General features: G+C 31.3%; 1 protein-coding gene across 2 annotated transcripts in view; it reads right to left on the reverse strand.

Annotated features, from left to right (window-relative positions):
* Tusc3 (tumor suppressor candidate 3) overlaps positions 1–21,193 on the reverse strand; it is a 232,246-nt gene that overhangs the window by 99,693 nt on the left and 111,360 nt on the right. For both annotated transcript variants that reach the window (XM_076852440.1, XM_076852439.1), the window contains exons 5-6: positions 19,401–19,541; positions 640–729 (exon numbers count right to left, since the gene is read on the reverse strand). In XM_076852440.1, the coding sequence (XP_076708555.1) occupies positions 640–729; positions 19,401–19,541 (231 nt within the window). The remainder of the gene's footprint in view (positions 1–639; positions 730–19,400; positions 19,542–21,193) is intronic.

The raw sequence follows: 21,193 nt of genomic DNA on the forward strand, positions 1-21,193 counted from the left end.
ACCATCCGAATACTAAGCTTCATGGAAAGTACTAGACTATGCTGATTTATTACTGTATTTCCTACCCATCGAAAGAAAAGGAAAGGCAATAAACATATCAAGTGAATCCAGGAGCAGTGAGTGACTAACATGAAATCTGCCAGTAATTTAAAAACATATCAATTCCACTTTTCATTTTCTGGCAAAGGATTCTTAACATTCTACCATAATGACAGCTAGGAATCTTAATGATGGTTTAATTAACCTCTTCTGAAGTCAGTTAAATTTACCATTGATGGTACACTGGCTACAAGGTGTTTGCATTTTCTTTTGTGGCATTACATGTTATCACCATAGCAATTTATGAAGTTAAAAAAGTTTAAAAAGTAGAATATGCATCACATATATTGATGTGATAGATATATTGATCTTAAAACTCAACATGAGAGCAGTCTTCACCCTAAAAAATAGTTATATAGTGTATGAGTGTGGGTATGTGTGTGCACACGCACATGTAAACATGTGACAGGGGTGGTGAGAATAAACAAAATATATAGTTATGAATAGAAACCTCTATTATAAATGCTAAACCTAATTTCTGATTCCTATCATTAAGTAGGAATTAAGTTTAGAATACCAATGGTTAGAAAACAGGCTTACCACTTGTCCATTGTGTGGGTTCTTATGAGCATACGGAGGTCCACGAATATGATTCCACATTTGGCCAGATGTCATAGCAAAGACTATACACTGAAAAAAAGGTTACGATGTTTCAATATATAAATTAGATAATACTAAAATGATGTATTTTTTTAAAAAATAATGGTCACCATTAAAAATATTTTACATTAGCATCCACTTTAAAAGTTTTCAAATTTACTAAACATATAACCATGGAACTTTTGGTAAATTACTTATTTTCCTGTCAGACTCCATGTCTATAGAACTGAAATACCAACTCTAGTAAAGAGATACACTAATGGTTAAACTGGATAACACATGTAAAGTATCTGGCATGGTGACAGACAATCTGATAAGTGCCAATCTGAGCTAGTCAAAAGCACAGATGATATTTTTAATGTTTCAGTGAGACCTGATAAGGACCTGATAATGATCTAGATTTTCTAAAACTCATTCCTTTATTAGTTTATATCACCAAAAGCCTACATTTTTAGGTTAAAGCACTTATATCCCCATAAGTATTTAACTGCTTGAAGCACACTGTGTAACAGTAACTTCAGCAGATGTTTAGAGTTAGAAGAAATCATGAAAAAATACGGCCAGGGATAACTGAGAGATCATTTTTATGCCGGCTGGGCCTATGAGCCAAAAAAAAAAAAAAAAAGTATATTTGAAAAACTAATCTCAAAGATCCTAGGCATTAAGAGAGAGGGTGGGGGGAGAGAATATATAAACCAGAAGTTACAGATCAATCACTACAACACATGTGTAAGGGTGATTTGTTTAAACCACATAAAATCTTTAAATTCATGACCCTGAACACCTTTGCTCTTCAATGGGACAAAAACAAATATTCACTTTATCTTATAACTAACATATGTAATTTCCTTCACCTATGAAAGTAAGTAGCAGATCACAATAATTTTATTAGGACCTGTAGTTTTGCCAAAGAGAGAAATATATTTCAGATCATAAGAGTCCCAAATTATAAGTTATAGCTAATATCTCAAAATATTATCTATACTCATAATTACCTAAATTTATGGTAGTTTTTAGATCCACATTGGGTCTCATGTTTTAATAAATCAAATAAGGAAACAGATTATCACAGTTTTTCTAGTACTTGAGATGCTTAAATTCTCTAAAAAGACTGTGATATTAAAATTAGATATAAATGCTATAATGGTATGCTCCTTAATATGCACTTTAATATATGATTTATTCAAGTTTCCAGGAACCAGTTTAATAAAAGCAGGCTTAAATATAAAATACTCTGCTGAGTCATTTGAAGTATTAACAGATGCATTTACAGTACTTATAATTACTCATATAACTATAGCACTTTTCTCATAAGACAATACATAAACATAAACAAACATTAACTGAATAAACATAAACCTCTGCAATGTAAAATAGCCCACATTTAAATACTCTTTAAATAAATAAGTATAAATGATGCTTCCTTTTTTGATTTAACAAATGAATATCACCATTTCATTACTTTCATTAATCTGGAAATTTTAATTTTTGCAATTAATTTTAATAGAATTTCATATTTTTATTTGACTAAAATATTTATATAATAAAGGGCCTAACCCGTAAGGGTAAACAGATAAATATATTTTTAGAAAATTAGCACACTTTTTTAATCAGCTGAATTCAAGAAATGGAACACTGTCAGAAAGACAGGAGCCCTCTTGTGTCTCTTCCTAAACATTACTAACATTTTCTTGAAAATGCAACATTATAGAGTATGTATACTCACCTTTAGTAGATACAATGAAACATTTTTCAGGAGCCTAAATTAAATTTATCTTCCAAATAGGAGTTTGGGTGGATAAAAATCTTCACAAACAATTCATGTTTAGTGTGACTGAGGTGTGGTAGCGTCAAACTACAGTTTTATTTTGCACTTTTATGCTGATTAATGCAGTTGAATACTTTTTCAAATTTTGATTGAAATCTGGATAGTTCTATGAACTTCCCATCAAAAGACCTCTCTTAATATTTGGTTACCTGGCTATCTGTTATTTTTTTGTTAAAGTTATTTATATTTCTGGATGCAATTCTTTGTTCACTATATACAAAGAAAATAATCTTTATCAAAACTGTGACTTTCCATTCTTTTCACTTTCAAAATAATGTATTTTAGCAAAAAGCTCTCATTTTGGTGGGGTATGGGGGATGAAACCTATGGCTCATGTTTGTTTGCTTGGCAAGCAGTCTAACACTGAGATATACCCTCAACCCAAAAGTTCTTAATCATATTGAAGTTCCATTTATCAAGTATTTATTCTATTATAGAAGCTAATTCTTTTACATTCTAAGTTCCTTGCCTGTTATAAAGATAGATACCTATGCTTTCTTCCAAAAATGTTACTGCTTATATTTAACATTTAGATTCATGATGCAGCTTGAATTGATTTCTTATATATGAAGGGAGACAGAAATTGAAATTCACTTTTCCCCCATATTGGATATCCAGTTGGTACATCAATACTTATTAAAAACAACATACTTACCTACTCTATGGAAAAGCCACTTTTGTCATAAATCAAGTGACCATATAAATATGACCCTGTGTATGGCTTATCAATTCTGTTCTAAATGATTTTTTTGTGTGTGAAATGAACACTACAAAACCATAATTATAGAAGACCATAATAAATGTTGATTATCTGTAAGTATAAACCATCTAGCATTGTTCCTCCTTTTGATATGATCTTAATTTATTCTACTCTTTATATTTGGCATGTCATTAAAAATTTAGAATATCTGCCAATTTTCACAAATGAAATTGGAAGATATTTTTTCAAGGTAAAAATGGATATATTTAAAATATTGAGACAACTATCTAACAACATGTTATACCCACCATTAGTATAAATCTTTTAAAGAATTTCTTCAAATAATAATTGGTAGTTTTCAGTGTACAGGTGTCACATACTTTTCATTAGATTGATACATGACTGTTTTAATACTATAGCAACAGATGATTTCTTTTTAAATTCTATTTATTTTTTTTTGCAGGTACATACAAATACATTTGATTCAATATAGATTGATTATCTCAACCTTGCTTAATTTACTTATTAGGTCTAATAATTCTTCCATGTCCACAACAAAATCTTCTGCTAATAGGGCATTTTTATTTTTAGTCTTTGTAGAATGCATATATATTTTATTTTTGTCTTCATGCATCACTCTGGGCCTTAATACAATATTCCATACAAGCCATCTCATTCTTTATCTCTGGAGCTTCAAGTTATCAATTATGATATTGACTTTAGATTCCATCCTTTTCTTTTATTCCCATTGGCAGTGAATCCATTAAATGCTTACATGCATATATCAAGATGACCAAGATATTTTTTCTCTATACTTGTTAGTGTAGAGAATTATATTGATAATTTCTCACATATGAAACTATTTTATATTACTGAAAAAACATTTGATGACATATTACTATTTTTAATCACTAAATGCTAGTACTTTGTGTAAAATAATTACATCCCTAAATTCATGAGAAAGATCGACCTATCATTTATGTTTTTAAAATGACCCCATCAGATTTTAAAACGTTTTAAAAATAAGTTGAGAGGCATATCCTCTTTTTCCATTTAAAAAAAAATTTAAATAACACTGGCATTATTTTTTAAATGTTTGGAAATATTAGCCTCTTTATGTGAAGGTGTTAGCTAATTTAATTAATAATGCACTAGGCAGACATTCTCTTTCTGCTTGTGTTAGCTTCATTTATTAAAGATGCTCAACTTCCTTGATACTATCAACTTCATTGGTGATATGACCACTTAATCCAATATGGTAATGTACTAAGTCATGATAAGTTATGGCTCTGATAAAACTCAGTCTGTCTGACTGAATCCAGCCTTTAAGGATTTTCAAGTCAGATCCCGTAAGTGAGCCTAAATTTAATTTTTGGTTCACAAAATTACAAAATAATCTGCTTTTCAGAAGCTTTTCACTTAGGATTTTTAGCTATTATCCCTCAGCAAATTCCCAAATCTCAAGACTTGTGAAGTTTTTGTCAACAATTATGTTTATTTTTCTGCTTCTTCATAGAATCAGACACTTCAGGGTTTAAAGTTTCATATAATTGTTCTTTTTGAACACTGGCTTCAGACCAAATGACTAAATAGAAATGTTAAAAATAGCACTCAGATTATTTACTGTAGTCATTTCAAAGAACACTTTTAGAGACTGCCTCTTTGGAAAGTATTTTATTTTCTAGATTTTTATTTTCCTTGAGAATTATAAAAATAGTTCCATCTTAGAAAAACAATAATTGGTGTATATATCATATGTATACTATATATACAATAGCATACATATATGCTATAATATGCTATTTCATAGCATTTGTGCATATTGATGCACTTGTCTGATTTGTCTTCCTCACTATGGAAGTAAAGTCCCTGAGAACAGATCCCCAGAGCTCATGTCCCACTGCTTTTTACCTTGTTCTATCTTTGTATCTCCATGTTGTTCTTCGTAGTTCTGAGTACACAGAGTAGACTTTCAAATTCTAGTTAATCAGTCAGTAAATAAACAAGAATAAATAAAGGTTAATGCACTGAAACCCATAATTGCTATTTTAAAACTAATCAAAATGTAAATAACATAGGCTGTGGTTGTGGCTCAGTGCTAGAGTGCTTACCTAGCACACGTGAGGAACTGGGTTCAATTCTCAGCACCACATAAATAATGAATAAATAAAATAAATGTATTGTGTCCATCTACAACTAGAAATACATTTTAAAAAATGTAAATAACATAAGCTAGTACTTCTAAGGAGAAAAATAAAAACATGTACTAGTCTAAGCCATAAAAAACAACGATATAAATACCAATGAAAGTAACAACCATATATTAAATTTTCCTTAAACCTAAGGAAATGTATTTATCCATTTAACTTTCACATAAACTATTTACTGAGCACTTTCTTCATGCCATGAACAATCTAAACATCAGGATTACACAAAAACTGACAGAATATCAACCTCAATGTAGCAAGAGAATAGTTAACTTATAGTATTTATAATAGGTAAGTATTCAATAAACCTTAAACTGAACACAACATAACTTGGTATCTTTCTCAAATGCAGGTTTCTGTAACACTGAATTAAGAACACCAGTGGCCTGAGGTGTTTCCCTCTATGTATCTATTTTCCTTGTTTTTCAAAATGAGTTCCTCAGTTCCTACATTGACCAAAGAGGGACAATGTGCTTCATGCCCATTTCCACTATAGTAACTGTGCTTTTAACTATCCTAGAAAACAGAACTTGAGTTAATTTTGGGAAGATATTTCTTATTGTATCTTTAAGAAAAAGAAAAAGAAAAAAAATCACAACATGCTTTTAACACTTTGGGTTTATACGTTTTGGATTTCCAATATGAAATTGATATAAACTTGAAAATCAAAAGTTTTTGTTTTCTTGCAAAGCACAAAATATAAATAAGATCATGAGTTAATTTGAAGTTATCCTAATTAATCAAATGTTCAGTAAACTATTCATACACGTGAAAAATTAAATGCAGTTGGCCTTCAATATCTGTGTTCCACATCTGCAAATTCAATTATAGATCAAAAACACTTCAAAATAAAGAAATTTTGACTAAAAACACACACAGAATTTTTTCTTTGACACTTATTCTTAAAGATATAACATTACAACTATTTACCCTGTACTAGGTATTTGAGTAATCTAAAGATGATTTTAACATACACAAGAGCATGTGTATAGGTTATATACAAAAACTATTTCATTTTATATACGGGACTTAAGCATCTATAGATTTTGATACTCATGTGGAATCTGTAAACCAATTCCCTACAGATATCAAAGGACATAATTTTATAGAACAAGATTTAATATTCTATATAGATTTTATGCAATTCTTTTATATTCCTTATCTTTAAAATATAATATTATTAAATTTTGAGTAATTTAATGACATTTCATCACTTAACTAACAACTGGTATAAATGACCAGAGTAACAGCCGAAAAGCTTGTCAGGGAATTCATATACTACTCAATTTCTACTATTCACAAGTGGATTATTTGTACTGAGTTTTTAAAAATGTGGTTAACATATTCAATTTTATAAAAATGTTCTGTAAAAATGTTATCATTATTGTACTGTACTCATTGTATAGACTACATTTGTAAGAAAAAAGGTAGGAAATGGTTTATGATTCTTTCAGTTACCAAGAAAGGCTTCCTAAGATAAGGTATATAATTTGATAGAAAGGCTAACCAAAGGATACACTGAGGATAACTGTTCAATAAGTATTATTTATAATCACCAATGAGTTCAATTAAGATTAGAAGTAGCATGGAGTGTTGAGGAACTTCACAACTTAGTAATTGTCACTGTTAGAAGCAAAAGATTCAGGCAACCACATTCAAACGCTAAAAAAATTTCTACAAATTTCTGTCCATAATATGGGTAATTTTAATTCTGTTATTGAGGCCATTGCTTCTCTTCATTACAGAAAAATTAGTAACTAGATTTATTAAGAAAAATATAAACTCATTTCACTATATTATAGTCATAAGTCTTTATACAAATATTCATTTGCCTGTACATAGAAATTACCTATTGCAAATAGACATTCCTATCTTCGTATGGCCAGAGGACTCCATTGCCTGATGGCCAAAGCATTAAGTGTCATCCACAAACAACAGTGATCAATTATTCACTCCTCATAGTGAACAAAACAATAAATCACAAAGATAGTAACCATTAACACTAAAAGCATATAATTATTTTCAAATAAATTTGGAAGAATAAAAGTCCTCTTCCAACACCTCTTAGACCACAGCCATCCTGTAGCTTTGAAATAAGAAATAAGAAATATAATTATTCTAATAAATCACAAAGCATATATGCCAAAAAACCTTTCATAAGTGTAAAAATTAAGTAATGTATATAATCTTCAGCTCTTAAGCTTTTCAGAAAATTTAAGTAATGAAACTGATATAATTTCTTCTGGTGCAGAATAAATGTTGGGGTATTTGAATCATCCTACTAATACAGATAATCTGAGCTAACAGGCAGAAAATAGCTTCTAACCTACTGTGATTTACTATGATAATAAAGGTTGGGTTAGTAGATATTTTTAATTATGTTTTATTTTACATGCTTTTAACAATAGATTCTTAGGATGCTTTTCTTTGTGTTTGAAAATGAGTGTTATTACTCATCACAATAATATCTGGTTTGAAATGACAAAAATCTATGAAGAGCTTTAAGATTCCATGAAGATCTGCATTATAGGCTCCAAGTAAGTAGCATTTTAAACACTATACATTTTATTGTGCATATATGAATTATAATATTATGTACACCCATAGTTCAACATTTTATTGAACCATTCTACATTAAACATATCAAAAAGCAGGTATTATGTTCACTTACTGTCCATTACCTTCATGTTTGGGGGTAGCAAAAGGGAGAAGGGAGTGAAACCATAACCAATCAATGATGCATATTTTATCCAGAAACAATCATAAGCTTCTACAAACAGTACTGAACAAGTATTTCTGTTCCCTCCACCCTGTTCTAGGAAGCATGAAACCAGAAGGATCTATTCACAAGTACATTTCTATTATGTGTTTTAAAATTCAACACCCAGAAGCCCTAATAGATCTATGTTTTAATACCTCTTTATCAGGAAGTTACTGTTTGTCCTATACACTAAAGCAATAACTTCCTATCCTCAATATACATACATTTCATTCTTATCCTATGAGTCATTCCTTTCCCAAATATACATATCATTCTTATTCTTCCTGTGAGTCATAAAAATAAAGTGAATACAACAATGAAAATAAACTCTTAGAATATAGTCTACACCAAACTGAGGGCTCATTATCACTAGGAAATACCACTAGGAAGTACTTTTGCATTGGTTCACTAGTAAAAAATGCAACAGCTTATTTGTAGCTAGTCCTGTTCTTTATTAAGAAGTATCAAGGAGATAGTTTGTACTACACTATTTTTCTAATTATTCTCCCTTCTGTATATTTTTTAGAAAATTTTAAAGTGATCTAATTTCATATAACTCCTCACTGTTTTAAGAGTTTTGCTTTAACTGTGCAATCCAAGACTTTCATCAGAATTGCTACATATTCACTGAGAATATTTTTACCATTTTTTTAGAAATACACTCACACTTCCAAATAAGAATGAGATATTGTTTATTTTAAGTAAACAAATATTTGAGAATCTTAATAAATGAGGCATCACTTTAGATTATGTCTTAAATTTCTAAGGAAATATAAAAAATAGATTAAGAGAGATAGGAAATAAATAAATCCAATTTTCCGCCATATAAATGAAGAATTAAGTTTGGTGGTAATGGTGATGCTGGTGGAAGAAGGTAGAAAATGAAAAAAAATTAAATTATATATCTAATTTTACTTCTCAGATGATTTAAATTGTTTACATTGTGAATCAACAGATAAGTCAAAGCCACCATGGTTTTGTTTATCTCCATATTAATAAGAAAAGCAGGGAGAGATGCAAAAAAAAATTTTTAATTCAACATTTTATTATCAGTGCAGAGTTACTGTTTAAAAATATGTCTGGCTTTCTGCAGCCAGTTATTGAGTTCTAAAAGGCTGCCATTGGGGAGCAGGTATACCTGCCAAGATTGCCTCCTGAAGTATGTGTCTGTGAATGTTATAATACCTTCTGCTTCACCAAATTAATTAGCTTTCAAGGATTCACAGTAAAACACAACATCTGTGTGACAGAATGCAAGAAAACTGGTCTCTTCAAGTATTTAACACATAAATCATATGGTGTTTATCCATTTATTTGCAATCATAATGGCTCAATATATCCAGTTACTTAATATCCAACATATAAGATATGGGCTCAGGTTTAGAGAAGTTCAGCTTTGTGAAAAGAATATAGAACTTCATCAGATATGTGGAATCAAATTTCAGAATTGAATCACTTTCCTACAAGTTACCTTTAACCTAATCTTTGTTTCCTTGTTTACAAAATGAAAATAACATAAGTTTCTTTGCAATTATTGTAAAGGATAAACGTAAGGCATATCTAAAAAATGAAAGATATTCAACATAGTAATGTCAATAGTTACTAATTTAAAATATAATTACAGAGTATCTCTCAAAGAGTAAGAATTCAGAGTGGAGACAATATCGTTTTTTGATAGACTGAAAAGGAGATAAGCATTAATGTTTAAATACAAAAAAAAATTTAACATCTCAACAACACTTTAAAAGAGATATTGTAGCTGGGTAGCTTTACTAAGAGAGGCAACTTGAAAAAAAGCCTGGGAAACCCGAAAATACTGTTGAAATTAACAACTGAGATGATCAATGTCACAAATAGTGTCCATTTATTTTCACTAGAGGAAAATTAATTTTAAATCATTCAAGAAAATATTAAGAATTTATATAATTAATAGATCTTATCTTGGTTGCTCTCAAAAATACAAACTTTAAATTTATATTTTCTTTATCTATTAGAAGGCCAAAGAGGCTCTGCTTAAACTATTATTGCAGAAGGGAGAACTGCTTTACTGTGCCTACTGCATAGGATAGTTTTCATTCTGTTCTGTCATTTCTAATTCAATCCTGTTATAGTATAGTTGTATTCTTTTTTATTATGAGGCAGTTTCCTTTTAGTTATATGCAACATTAGCATTCATTTTGTATAATTATAAAAGCATGAAATAGAATTTTCTGTAATTCTCAATCTTAAAAGACTCCTATTTTTTTTTTTGATAAAAATAAAATAGGAAGGATGAATGGCTATTCCAAGAAGGCAAAAGAAACTGATTATTAGCTGTAACAATATATTAATCTGCTATAGATAAGGTATTATACATATATATATCCATTTCAAGGACCTATTTATAAATATTTCCTACAAGCCCGGTGCAGTGGCACACTCCTATAATCCCAGAAGCTCAGAGAGCTGAGGTAGCAGGATTGGAGTTCAAAGCCACCATCAGCAAGTTAGTGAGGAGGACTCTGTCCCTAAATAAAATATAAAAGGGTTTAATCCCTGGTACCAATAGGTAGGTAGGTAGATAGATAGACAGACAGACCGATGGATAGATATAAATAAAAATTTTGTGCATGTTTTGTTAGATTTACTTTTGAGTACCATATATTTTTATTCCTATTGTAAAAGATATTTCATTTTTAAAAATGTGTCTAAATGATTTAGTATATAAGAACCCTCATGATTTTTGGATATTGAACATGAATTCAGAAAAATGTTGGAACTCCATCAATTCTCATGAATTTTCCTGTGTACAATTATATCATAGGCAAATCTTACTACAGTAAATAGTGATATGCTTCCTCCTTTACAATTGTTATTTCCATTATTTCTTTCTCTGATCTTATACATTGACTAATACCCCTAGTAAAACAAAAAATAGTAGGAAACTACATGTAGACATCATTTTTCAATTTTCACTAAGATATATTTTAATAGATACACTTTACCTGCTTAAGAATTAGGTAAATTAAGAATTTATAGTTTATTAACCTTAAAATAATGACTGATGAATTAAAGTAATTTTATGATATCTAATCATATTTATAATCATAAATCATATTTCCCTTTGAAACAATTAATGTGAGGGCTTATAATTACTTCATACTTCCCTAAATTCTTAACCTTTCCTAAACCCTAACTTTTGTAATTTGAATAACTTAAGAATTTGGTTAGCACTATTTTTTTTTTTAAGAATTTTTGCTTCTACATTCATAAGTAAGGTTTGCCATGTGCTATTTTACTTATTCCTGTACTTTGGCCATCTCTTCTCTAAATTCTCACATTTGGTTTTATGGTCTTTTTTATAACATTTCATTATCCATAGCAGACTGATTTCTTTAATTTCCATAAAGTTTGTGGCAAACTTTTCTGTTAACTTTTCTTTATGTGTGGGGAAGTATTTCTGCCATTTATAAATAATTTTGTAGTAAATGTGTGCAGACACTGCTATCTCCTTTGTAATATTGTTCTTATTGCTCATATTTAAATTATAAATAAGTTTATTTCTTCTGAACTGGCTAGTAGCAAAAGGCTACTCTGGGGTAGGAAAATATTTTGAAGCTCAGTAGTTGATTTTTGTTATTAAGAACACTGGCTATTTCCTTAAAATGCAACCAAGTTTTTACTCCATTAAGAGCCACTGCTACCAAGAAAATACACTCACTACCTTAGTAGTGAGTTTAGATGGGATATTTTCTTAAGTTTTTTTTGTTTGTTCTTTTAATCTTTGGGTTCCTCAGCATTGTCTACACTTTCATTTTATCATTTCCTAGTGAATCTGTCCAAAGAGAAGTTTGAAATCATAGCTATTACTTCTTAAAAGAGCATTTTCATTTTCTGGGAATATATATATCCTTATAGTTTTTGAGATCTGCCACCCATACTTCAGAACTCCCTGTTCATTATGATAAAAGGTCATTAAAAGGAGGGTGGGCACCTTACACTGTCTCTGCTCTTCTCCTATGTCAATCCCAAAATTCATGGGTAACTTGGAGTCTGATGGTTTTTTCTCTCTTCCAGCCATTTGGAAATGGATTTTCAGAGGTTTTATTTTGTTCTTCATTATGTACTTAGTTTTCAAGAGGAAAATGGGAATGCTCAGACCTAAACTAGAACCATATTCCAAAGAAAACTTTTATGAGGAAAAGAAGTTGGGGCTTATAATGAAGAATGAAATCATGTTATCTGCAGGAAAATGGAAAGAACTGGAGATCATCATGTTATAGGTTCAGCAAAATGAGTCAGATAAATAAAGACAAGTGACCCATGTTTTCTCTCATATGTGGAAAGCATTAAAAAAAATAAGATGTCTAGAACAACATAGAAGACCATTAGGGAAGGGAAAGGACACCAGATTTAGGAGGGAGAGAAGGGAGGAGTAAGAGAACAATATATTCATATAAAGAAATGTCACAGTGAAACCCATTAATGTGTGGAATTCATGATTGAATAATTATAATAAAATTATTTTTTAAAAATGTGCGAATTTTCTATTTTACTAGTCTCTAAAAAGGTTTTCATGGTTAGATAATTCCTTCATGAATATTTCTTTTAAAATGACCTAACAAGTACTGGACAAGCGACTTTTTCAAGGATAACTTGCAGATGCTGATAGAATTTATTAAGGGTTACTATCTTTATTATTTATATATATATATATATATATATATATATATATATATATATATATATTCATAAAATAATTTTGTTTTCAATAAAAACCTTTTTCTTCTCTGTCTCTACATGTGTGTGTATAGTGATATATAGTATTAAATTTTAAAGAACTGTTTCTAGAGTTAGGTACTATTTTACCCATCTTATTTGTTCTATGTTTTTACCTTGATCAGTCTTACTAAGTATATCCATTTCATTGATGCTTTCATAGAGCCAGCTTTTTTTAAGCACCCTCTTCCTATTTGAGTAATTATTCGAATACTTGCTTCTTTAATCTCATTTTATAATTTAACTTATTTTCACTTTTAGTAAGAAGTATAATAATTTTACAATTAAAAAAAAAAGAAGTGTCTTGAGCAATCAGAATTCAGTGGGAGAAGTCAGAGTTCTTTCTCAATGTCTACCTAGCCATATATCAAGGTGGTGGCAGCCTAGAAGCCTCTCAGTGAAGGGAATCCAGCATGTTACATATTTTTCTAAGACTATAGGAAACTTGTATCTTCACCAAGAATTCTCAGAGAATAGGCTGGAAAACCACTAGTTGTATGAGGAGGTTTGTTTTATTATCTAGATACTATAAGGAATTTAATTGGGACCCAAACTCTTTTTTGGACCACTAAGCAGAAATACTATGCTGTTAGCTACAATATGGATCAACTCATTTCTTCTCTCTGGACCTTGGTATACATTTCATTTATTATACATTCAAATCCTAGGGCACTGATAGTTTCTAAGCATGTTTTTTTTCAATTGTGTATTATATTAATTCTAAATTCACTACACTAGTGTCTCAAAACATTATATTGGTTTTTGAAATCTGTGAACTCATCCTTCATGATGAATTTCATGATCAAAGTTTTTGAATACACTGTATATGCTTGAACAACACACAACATTTACTTATTGAGTATAGCATTTAAATCATGTTTTCATGTCACCTATGGCATATAACATGTTTAAGTTCAAAAAGATTTTATTTTGGGGGGGACGGTCTTGGAATCTATCAATTGCTGATAGTACGTTAAAAAAATTTCAGGATGATTGGTGTTCCTTTTATTTTCCACATGTAATGTGTTCAGGATCACATGTTGAGCCATAATTGCATTCAGTAACAAATCCCAATTGATCATGGTGTATGATCCTTTTTGTTTAAATGTCTTTATTTATTTATTTTTATATGATGCTGAGGATCAAACCCAGCGCCTCAGATGTACTAGGCAAGCACTCAATCACTTAACTACAGCCCCAGCCCAATGTACAATCCTTTTAATGTACTGGTGTATTTGGTTTGCTATTAGTTTGTAGAAGATTTTTGCATTCATATTCATCAGGGATATTGGCATGTAGTATTCTTATAGAGTCTGTGGTTTCAGGATAATGTTAACCTTATAAAATGACCTTGAAAACATCTTCTTTTCAATTTTTGGAAAATATTGGGAAGACAGGTATTGATTTTTCTTCAAATGTTTGGTAGAATTCACTAATGAAGCCATTTGGTCTTAGGTTTCATTTTCTTGGAGGCTTTTGATTATTGGTACAATCTCCTTTTTCATTACTGGTGTGCTGAGATTTTCTATTTCTTCCTTAGTAAGTCTTGATAAGTTGAATGTTTCTAGGAATTTACCTTTTACCTAGGCCATCCAATTGTTTATAGAGTATTTTCTTATGATTATCTGTACTACTGTGGTATAAATTATAATGTCTCTTCTTTCATTTTTCCTTTTGAATCTTCTTTCTTCATAGTTAGGCTAGTAAAGATTTGTTTACTTTATGTTTTAAAAAAATAACTCTTTGTTTCATTGATCATTCTATTATTATTGTCTTTGTTTTATATATCTTACTGGGTTTTTTCCCCCCTTCCTCTGCTAACTTTGGGCTTAGTTTGTTCTTTTTTTCATCCTTAGAGTAAAACGTCAGCCTGTTTATTTGAGATCTATTTTTTTCTTCACATGAGTTGTTTATTTCTATAAGCTTCTCTCTTGAATTCCTTCACTAAATATCACAAAATTTAACATGCTATGTTTATGTTTTTATTTATTTCCCTTTGATTTCTTCTTTAATCTTCTTGCTTGTGTGTTAATTTCCATATACTTGTAAATTTTCTAATTTGTGTCTTGATAATTTATAGTTTCACATCACTAGTCAGAAAACATACTTGAGTTTATTTCAATCTTATTAAATTTGTTAATACTTGTTTTATTTCCCAACATATAATCTATCCTAAAGAATGCATCATGTATACTTGAGAAGAATGTGTATTCTGTTACTGTTGAATGGAATTTCTATATATTCTTGTTAGTTTTATTTGGTGTAAGGTGCTGCTCAAGTCATCTGTGTCCTCATTGGTTTACTGGGATGATTTATTCACTGTTAAAAATGAGGCACTGGGGATGGGGATATAGCTTAGTTGGTAGAGTGGTTGCCTCACATGCACAAGGTCCTGGGTTCAATCCCCAGTACCAAAAAAAAAAAAAAAATGAGGCACTGAAGTTCCCTATGTATTTCTGTCGATTTTTCCTTTTGACTCTATTAATATTTGCTTTATATATAAAATGCATTCCAATGTTGTGAGTGCATATATTTATGTTATTATTAAACACATCTGATAAACTGACTCTTCTGTTATTATACAATAATTTTCTTTGTCTTGTTTTTGACTTAAAGTCTATTTTGTCTAAAGTAAATGCTGCCACTCCTGCTGTCTTTCTGTTGGCAATTTACATAGGATATCTTTTCTTTCAGGTTATGTTTGTGTCCTTAAAGCCAAAACGGCATACTCTATTCTCACTGTAACTATTTATATCTGTTTGAAATCTTATTTGCCTTATGGCCACATTAACTTTCTCTTGGTTAAAATGTGATGAGTCTACATACAAGACACAAGCGTTAAGTGTTCATCTTTCAAATGTTGTAATAGGCAACCAAAGGCCTCATGATGGTTGAGCAGAGAAGGCTGCCCTTTTCATACCAGACTTGGTGCCCAGCCAGCACATTCATTTTCTGATTGTAGTCAGATATTCATGCTCCCCTTCCTAGGCCAGTCAGGCTTTTATATATATATGTGTGTGTATGTGTGTGTGTGTGTGTGTGTGTGTGTGTGTGTGTGTGTATTCATTCCTAGACTATCCAGGAGCCTTAGGTGAGACATTGATACCTTTTTGGGAACCCTGTTGACTCAGAATTCCTTTACCCCATCAGGTCTAATAAAGGCAGATACCTTTAACAGACTCCTTCATAGTAAGATGATTTCCCTGTCTGCAATGAGTATCATTTGATACTTGCCCAGTACTATTCCGGGGGAAAAATGAATCAGTTCTTCTTGGTGTCTTGCTTAAAAACTGACCTAGTAAGTAAATAAATATTGATTGTTACTTTCATTTCTGCTACTTGTTTTAAATTAACGCCTTGACATCTGAAAGCTCAGCAAATTGACATAGTGCAGAGATTGGGCAATTAAACAAAATGGCTGTTCTAGAAGAATAAAAAAGCCTCTCAGGGCACTCATGAGATGACTTCTGCGTTCTCCAAGAGCCTAAGGGTCTCATGGGACATTTCATCAAATGTTCATGGGAAATAGATTCCAAGGGGCACTCACCAGCAATGTTTGGGAAGTGCTTACAGATTGTTACAGAAACTTTTGGGTTAGAGATGAAACCACTGGTCTGTCTTTCTCTTAAGCTCCTAATCCCCACCCAAACTTGCTATTGGATCAAATAAAAAATCCAGTAAAGAAACTCTAAAAATGCTGAGACATAGTTTCCTAGCCACTTTTTATAGCCCTATGACAAAGGGACCAAAGACAGTTGGAGTCCCTGAAAGCTGATTTGTACCAATAACTATTAACTTTGAATGAGTATCGAGTGTTGATAAATGACTACAACTTCAATGGAGGAAATATATATGCACCTTCAGTTGCTCCTCTGCAAAGGCCTCAAGAAACCTTAGAAATTTGATTAGTTCTCTTTCAAGATAAAGAGAACTATCATCTTGTCCAACTTAGTGATGCCATGCAGAGTGAGTTACTGCAGTGGGTTTTTTTTTTTCCCCCGCCCCCGGAGTCAGCATCAAGATAGCAGAGCACAATCAGGAGTAGCAGCAGCAATGACACCACCATTTCCATGTAATCTGAATGCTACACATGTCTGTGCTGGATTCAGGTGGGCTTCGAGAAGTTGTGATAGTGGCTACTCAGGTAGAGTTTATAACTTTTTGCCTCAAATATATACCAGCATAAAAAAAAGTGGCACAAGGGTGGCAACCAGGATGCATCCACAAACTCTGCCACTGTACCAAACAGCACTGGGCATGGGGAATGCATCTGAGCTGCTTGGCTACAACTTCCGAAGTGCTATATCCCTGTTCATACAGAAGCCAAAGCAGTGCCAGAAACTACTCCCATTAATGTTTGTGCCCAATCACCATCTTAGGAGTTCTAACCAGCAAACAAAAACCATAGGTATATCTGAAGGGAATATAACATGATAATATAAAATTTTGTGATCTTGAATATAGGGTATATCTTCATTTATTTAGGCCTGTTTTGGGTATTATAGTTTTCTATTCTTTTGTTTTTAGTACCTTTGCCTTTAAAGTATTTCTCTCGCACCCAGTTTGTCACTGACTTTTATCCAGTGGGAAAACTGCATTTTATTAGAGTATTATGTTTGTTTACAAAATGCACATAAACACATTGATATGATTATAGTTTTCTCCCATTTTTTAATTTATACTGTTTCATGAGGAGTTTGTTTCTTGTAGTATTAGGGATTGAACCCAGGGCCTTGCACATGCTAGGCAAATGCTCTACGACTAAGCTACCTCCCCAGCCACAACCTCTTTTATTTTTTTGAGGCAAGTCTTTCTAATTTGCCTAGGTTGGACTCAAATTTGTGATCCTCCTTCCTCAGCCTTCCCAGTAAATGGAATAAAGTAGCTGGGATTACAGACATGGCACTACACCCAGCTTGCTTCATTTGTTTTTTATTCTTGTGTTTTTCCTCTTTTCTTCTGTAATTATAGGTAAGTTTTAGTTTTATATTTTAATCCTTCTATTACCTGCTAGCTATATCTCTTTGCTAATTTTCAGTTGTTCATCTGGAGATTACAATATGTATGTATCTTAAACTCATCCCAACTAATTTAAATTTGATACTATTCCACTTAAAGTAAAACACAGACACACACACACACCACACACACACACACACACACACACACACACACACACACACAAACCCATCAATTTATTAATGTTACTATTTTTTGCTTTACTCTCATGTCTTTCAAAATAGTTACATTAAAATAATACTACTACTAATAATAATCCCCTCTACATCAGGAAATCATTTTATTTATTTTCCAGGAATAGTTTAAGCCCCATATGTATAATATGAAATTTGTGATATTTATGTTTTAACACCAACATCTTAATTAATATAACTAGTGAGCACCAGACCTATCAGTTTTACTTATATAATATTTATGTTTTATTTTATTAGCTAATTATTTAAAGAAATTTAGCATGATCATAAGAATCAGGAAGAAAAGTACTTCTGTAGCAACTCAGAAAGGAGTATGTTCATATGGTTCTTCCAATATTATCTTAACTAGTATTCCATCTGCCAAATCAATCCACTGCTTTAAATGAAATGTATTACAGTGATCATTCTAAGAAACTTAATCATGATATCTGTCTCAGGAGTATTTTAATGGATTCCCATTGCCTGTGGGATAAAACTCATATGTCTTAGCATTGTGATCAAAAACTGCCTTCTTTTTTTCCCCAGCATCATCTCTTACTGCTACTTGCTTTGTCATCATTGCTCTAGCCACACAGAAATATAGTCCTCTGGATAGTCCATAATCCATATCATTGATTACTTGACCTTAAGAATTTCAGAATTTCATTACTTTTTAAAATTTAGCTCCTCTCACACTCTGGAATACCCTTTACTCTAGAGTAAGTACTCTTTCTCTATATTCCTATAGTTCTACCTGCTTACCTTCCATTAGAGAAGGAATAACCTTATCTGTATTTGTCTATTGATTTGTTTGTATCCTCACAATGAATTCATTATAGGCAGAGTCTGGGTTTTATCTATTAACCCCACTACCTAAGAAACATCAGGCAAACAGCAGAAATAGTAGTTGGAAAAAAAATGAATACATTTGCAAATTGCTTCCGTTTGCAAATTACTTCAAGCTACCATTATCAATTCTTACTGAATTTCTAAATATGTTCAATATATGTTATTTAGCACTTGAAATGTGCCAAGTGCTTAGGAACATTACATTTTAATAGTGAAAAGTGGAAGGAAGATAGTGTAGATTAAACTTACAATGAACTTATACTATTATATCATCACAGTCATAAAAAATGAATTCTCATTCATACTTGAATCCATTATATTAATAATCTGGCTCATTTTGCTAATATTATAAAACTTAACTATTATGCAAAGAAATAGGTGAAAAAGAGACAGTGTGATAACATACCAAAGATACCATGGCCCAGCCAGTTTTATTATAGATGAACTCCAAGTTGTTCCTTCTTAAATAGAGCAAACCACCAACAAGTGACACTAACAGGGCCAAAGCAATGGTACCAGAGTAGTTCGGTGGTCTGAAAACACGAATCTGCAAAAATGAAATGAAAATTTTAAAAGTGAAAGAGAAATAATCAAGTTTTTTTTCCCATTTACTAGCCCTTCTCATTGGATTTTTGATTGGTTTCCCTAAGGAATGACAAAGTTCAGCATCTTTCCATGGGCTTATTGTCCTTTTGTACAATCTCCATATGGAAATATTTACTCAGATCCTTGGCTCACTTTTAAATGGGTTTTGTCCTTTCCTTATTGCATTTTAGAACCTTATTATATATTACTAAATATAAATCAGAAAAATGATTTGCAAAATATTTCCCCTATTCTGGGGGCTGTCTACTCACTCTTGATGTTGTCTTTTAAAGTGTAAAGGCTATTTAATAGAAATAGATACAAGTGATAGGAACTCATGATTTGTAAAGTACATATAGTTCTTGATTATAGTAACTTTTCCTTCCTAAAAAGAACCAAGGATCTTTGGAGAGATGGCTTTTGAAGTTAGGTTGAGTAAATGGGTAGATACAAGAAGAATCTAGAATTAACTGTTAGGTCAGAAAATAATAAAGTATTTAGAATGATGAGGCATGTCACAGAACACAGGAGTCACCATGAAGGACTCCCACTAGTGAACTCTGATATAACTTAGAACCAAATTAATTAAGAATAGCAATAAATTACAAACCACAGAGGGAAATAATATGTTTTGTATTCTTTTGTGATATGATTAGTCAGATGCAGGTGGAAAAGTTCAAGATAAAAACAAGTTGATTGTACTCACAAGTTCAAGAAACAAGGGGCATCACACACCACATGAAAAAGATACCAGAAGTGATAACGTGACAGAAAATATGATTTGGATAACTTCCAAAGGCTTTGGGCTGCAGGAGGTGTCCAATTGCTTAGTACCTGACCTTGGAGTGATTACGGCATGAAGATAATATCCCCTCACGATTTATAGGACAAATACAGGAGATGATTTAAAAAAAAAAAAAAACATGACCTACATAATATGGTGGCTAAGAAAGCATAAGCAGAATCCTATATGACTAAACATTAGGTAGATCAAATGAGAAATCATTCTTTGTAAAAAGTAGGATAAAAATTCCATTTTTCCAAGTGTCAATGTGTCTAAAGGACAGCCAACAGGCTATAGAAATATTCCAGATTAAAGCAAGATAAGAAAGATAACAACTAAATGAAATGACTTATTCTAGAATAGATCTTGAAAGGTGGGAAAATGTTATAAAGGGTATAACATTCTAATTGGAACTACATAATAGGATCCAATAATTCTAATATGGACAGTAGCAGCTCAAATAAAATTATTATACCACTATGAACACAATTTGTCCAATTGGTCCATATGAGAGACAACTATCTTAGATTAAATGTATACAGACCTACTGGTAAAAATGAATGTTTCTGTATTACTTTGAGTATGAATGCACTTTTAAAGTAACTGGTTATATTTGTTCAATGCAGAAAATAATGACATTATTAGGGAAAGAAATAGCTCTAAGTCCTAGATGTTATCATTAACATCATCTCCTTCCACAATTATCAGTCTATTTCAACCTATATTTACATTTATGCTCTTAAAAAATTCTAGATCATACTATAAATACTTTCAAAATTATTTTCTCACTTGGTAGACCGTGAGTTTGATCCTATGAGAAATATTCTTGC

This window comes from Callospermophilus lateralis, chromosome 4 (genome assembly GCF_048772815.1).
Source record: "Callospermophilus lateralis isolate mCalLat2 chromosome 4, mCalLat2.hap1, whole genome shotgun sequence".
Classification (NCBI taxonomy): Eukaryota; Metazoa; Chordata; class Mammalia; order Rodentia; family Sciuridae; genus Callospermophilus; species Callospermophilus lateralis.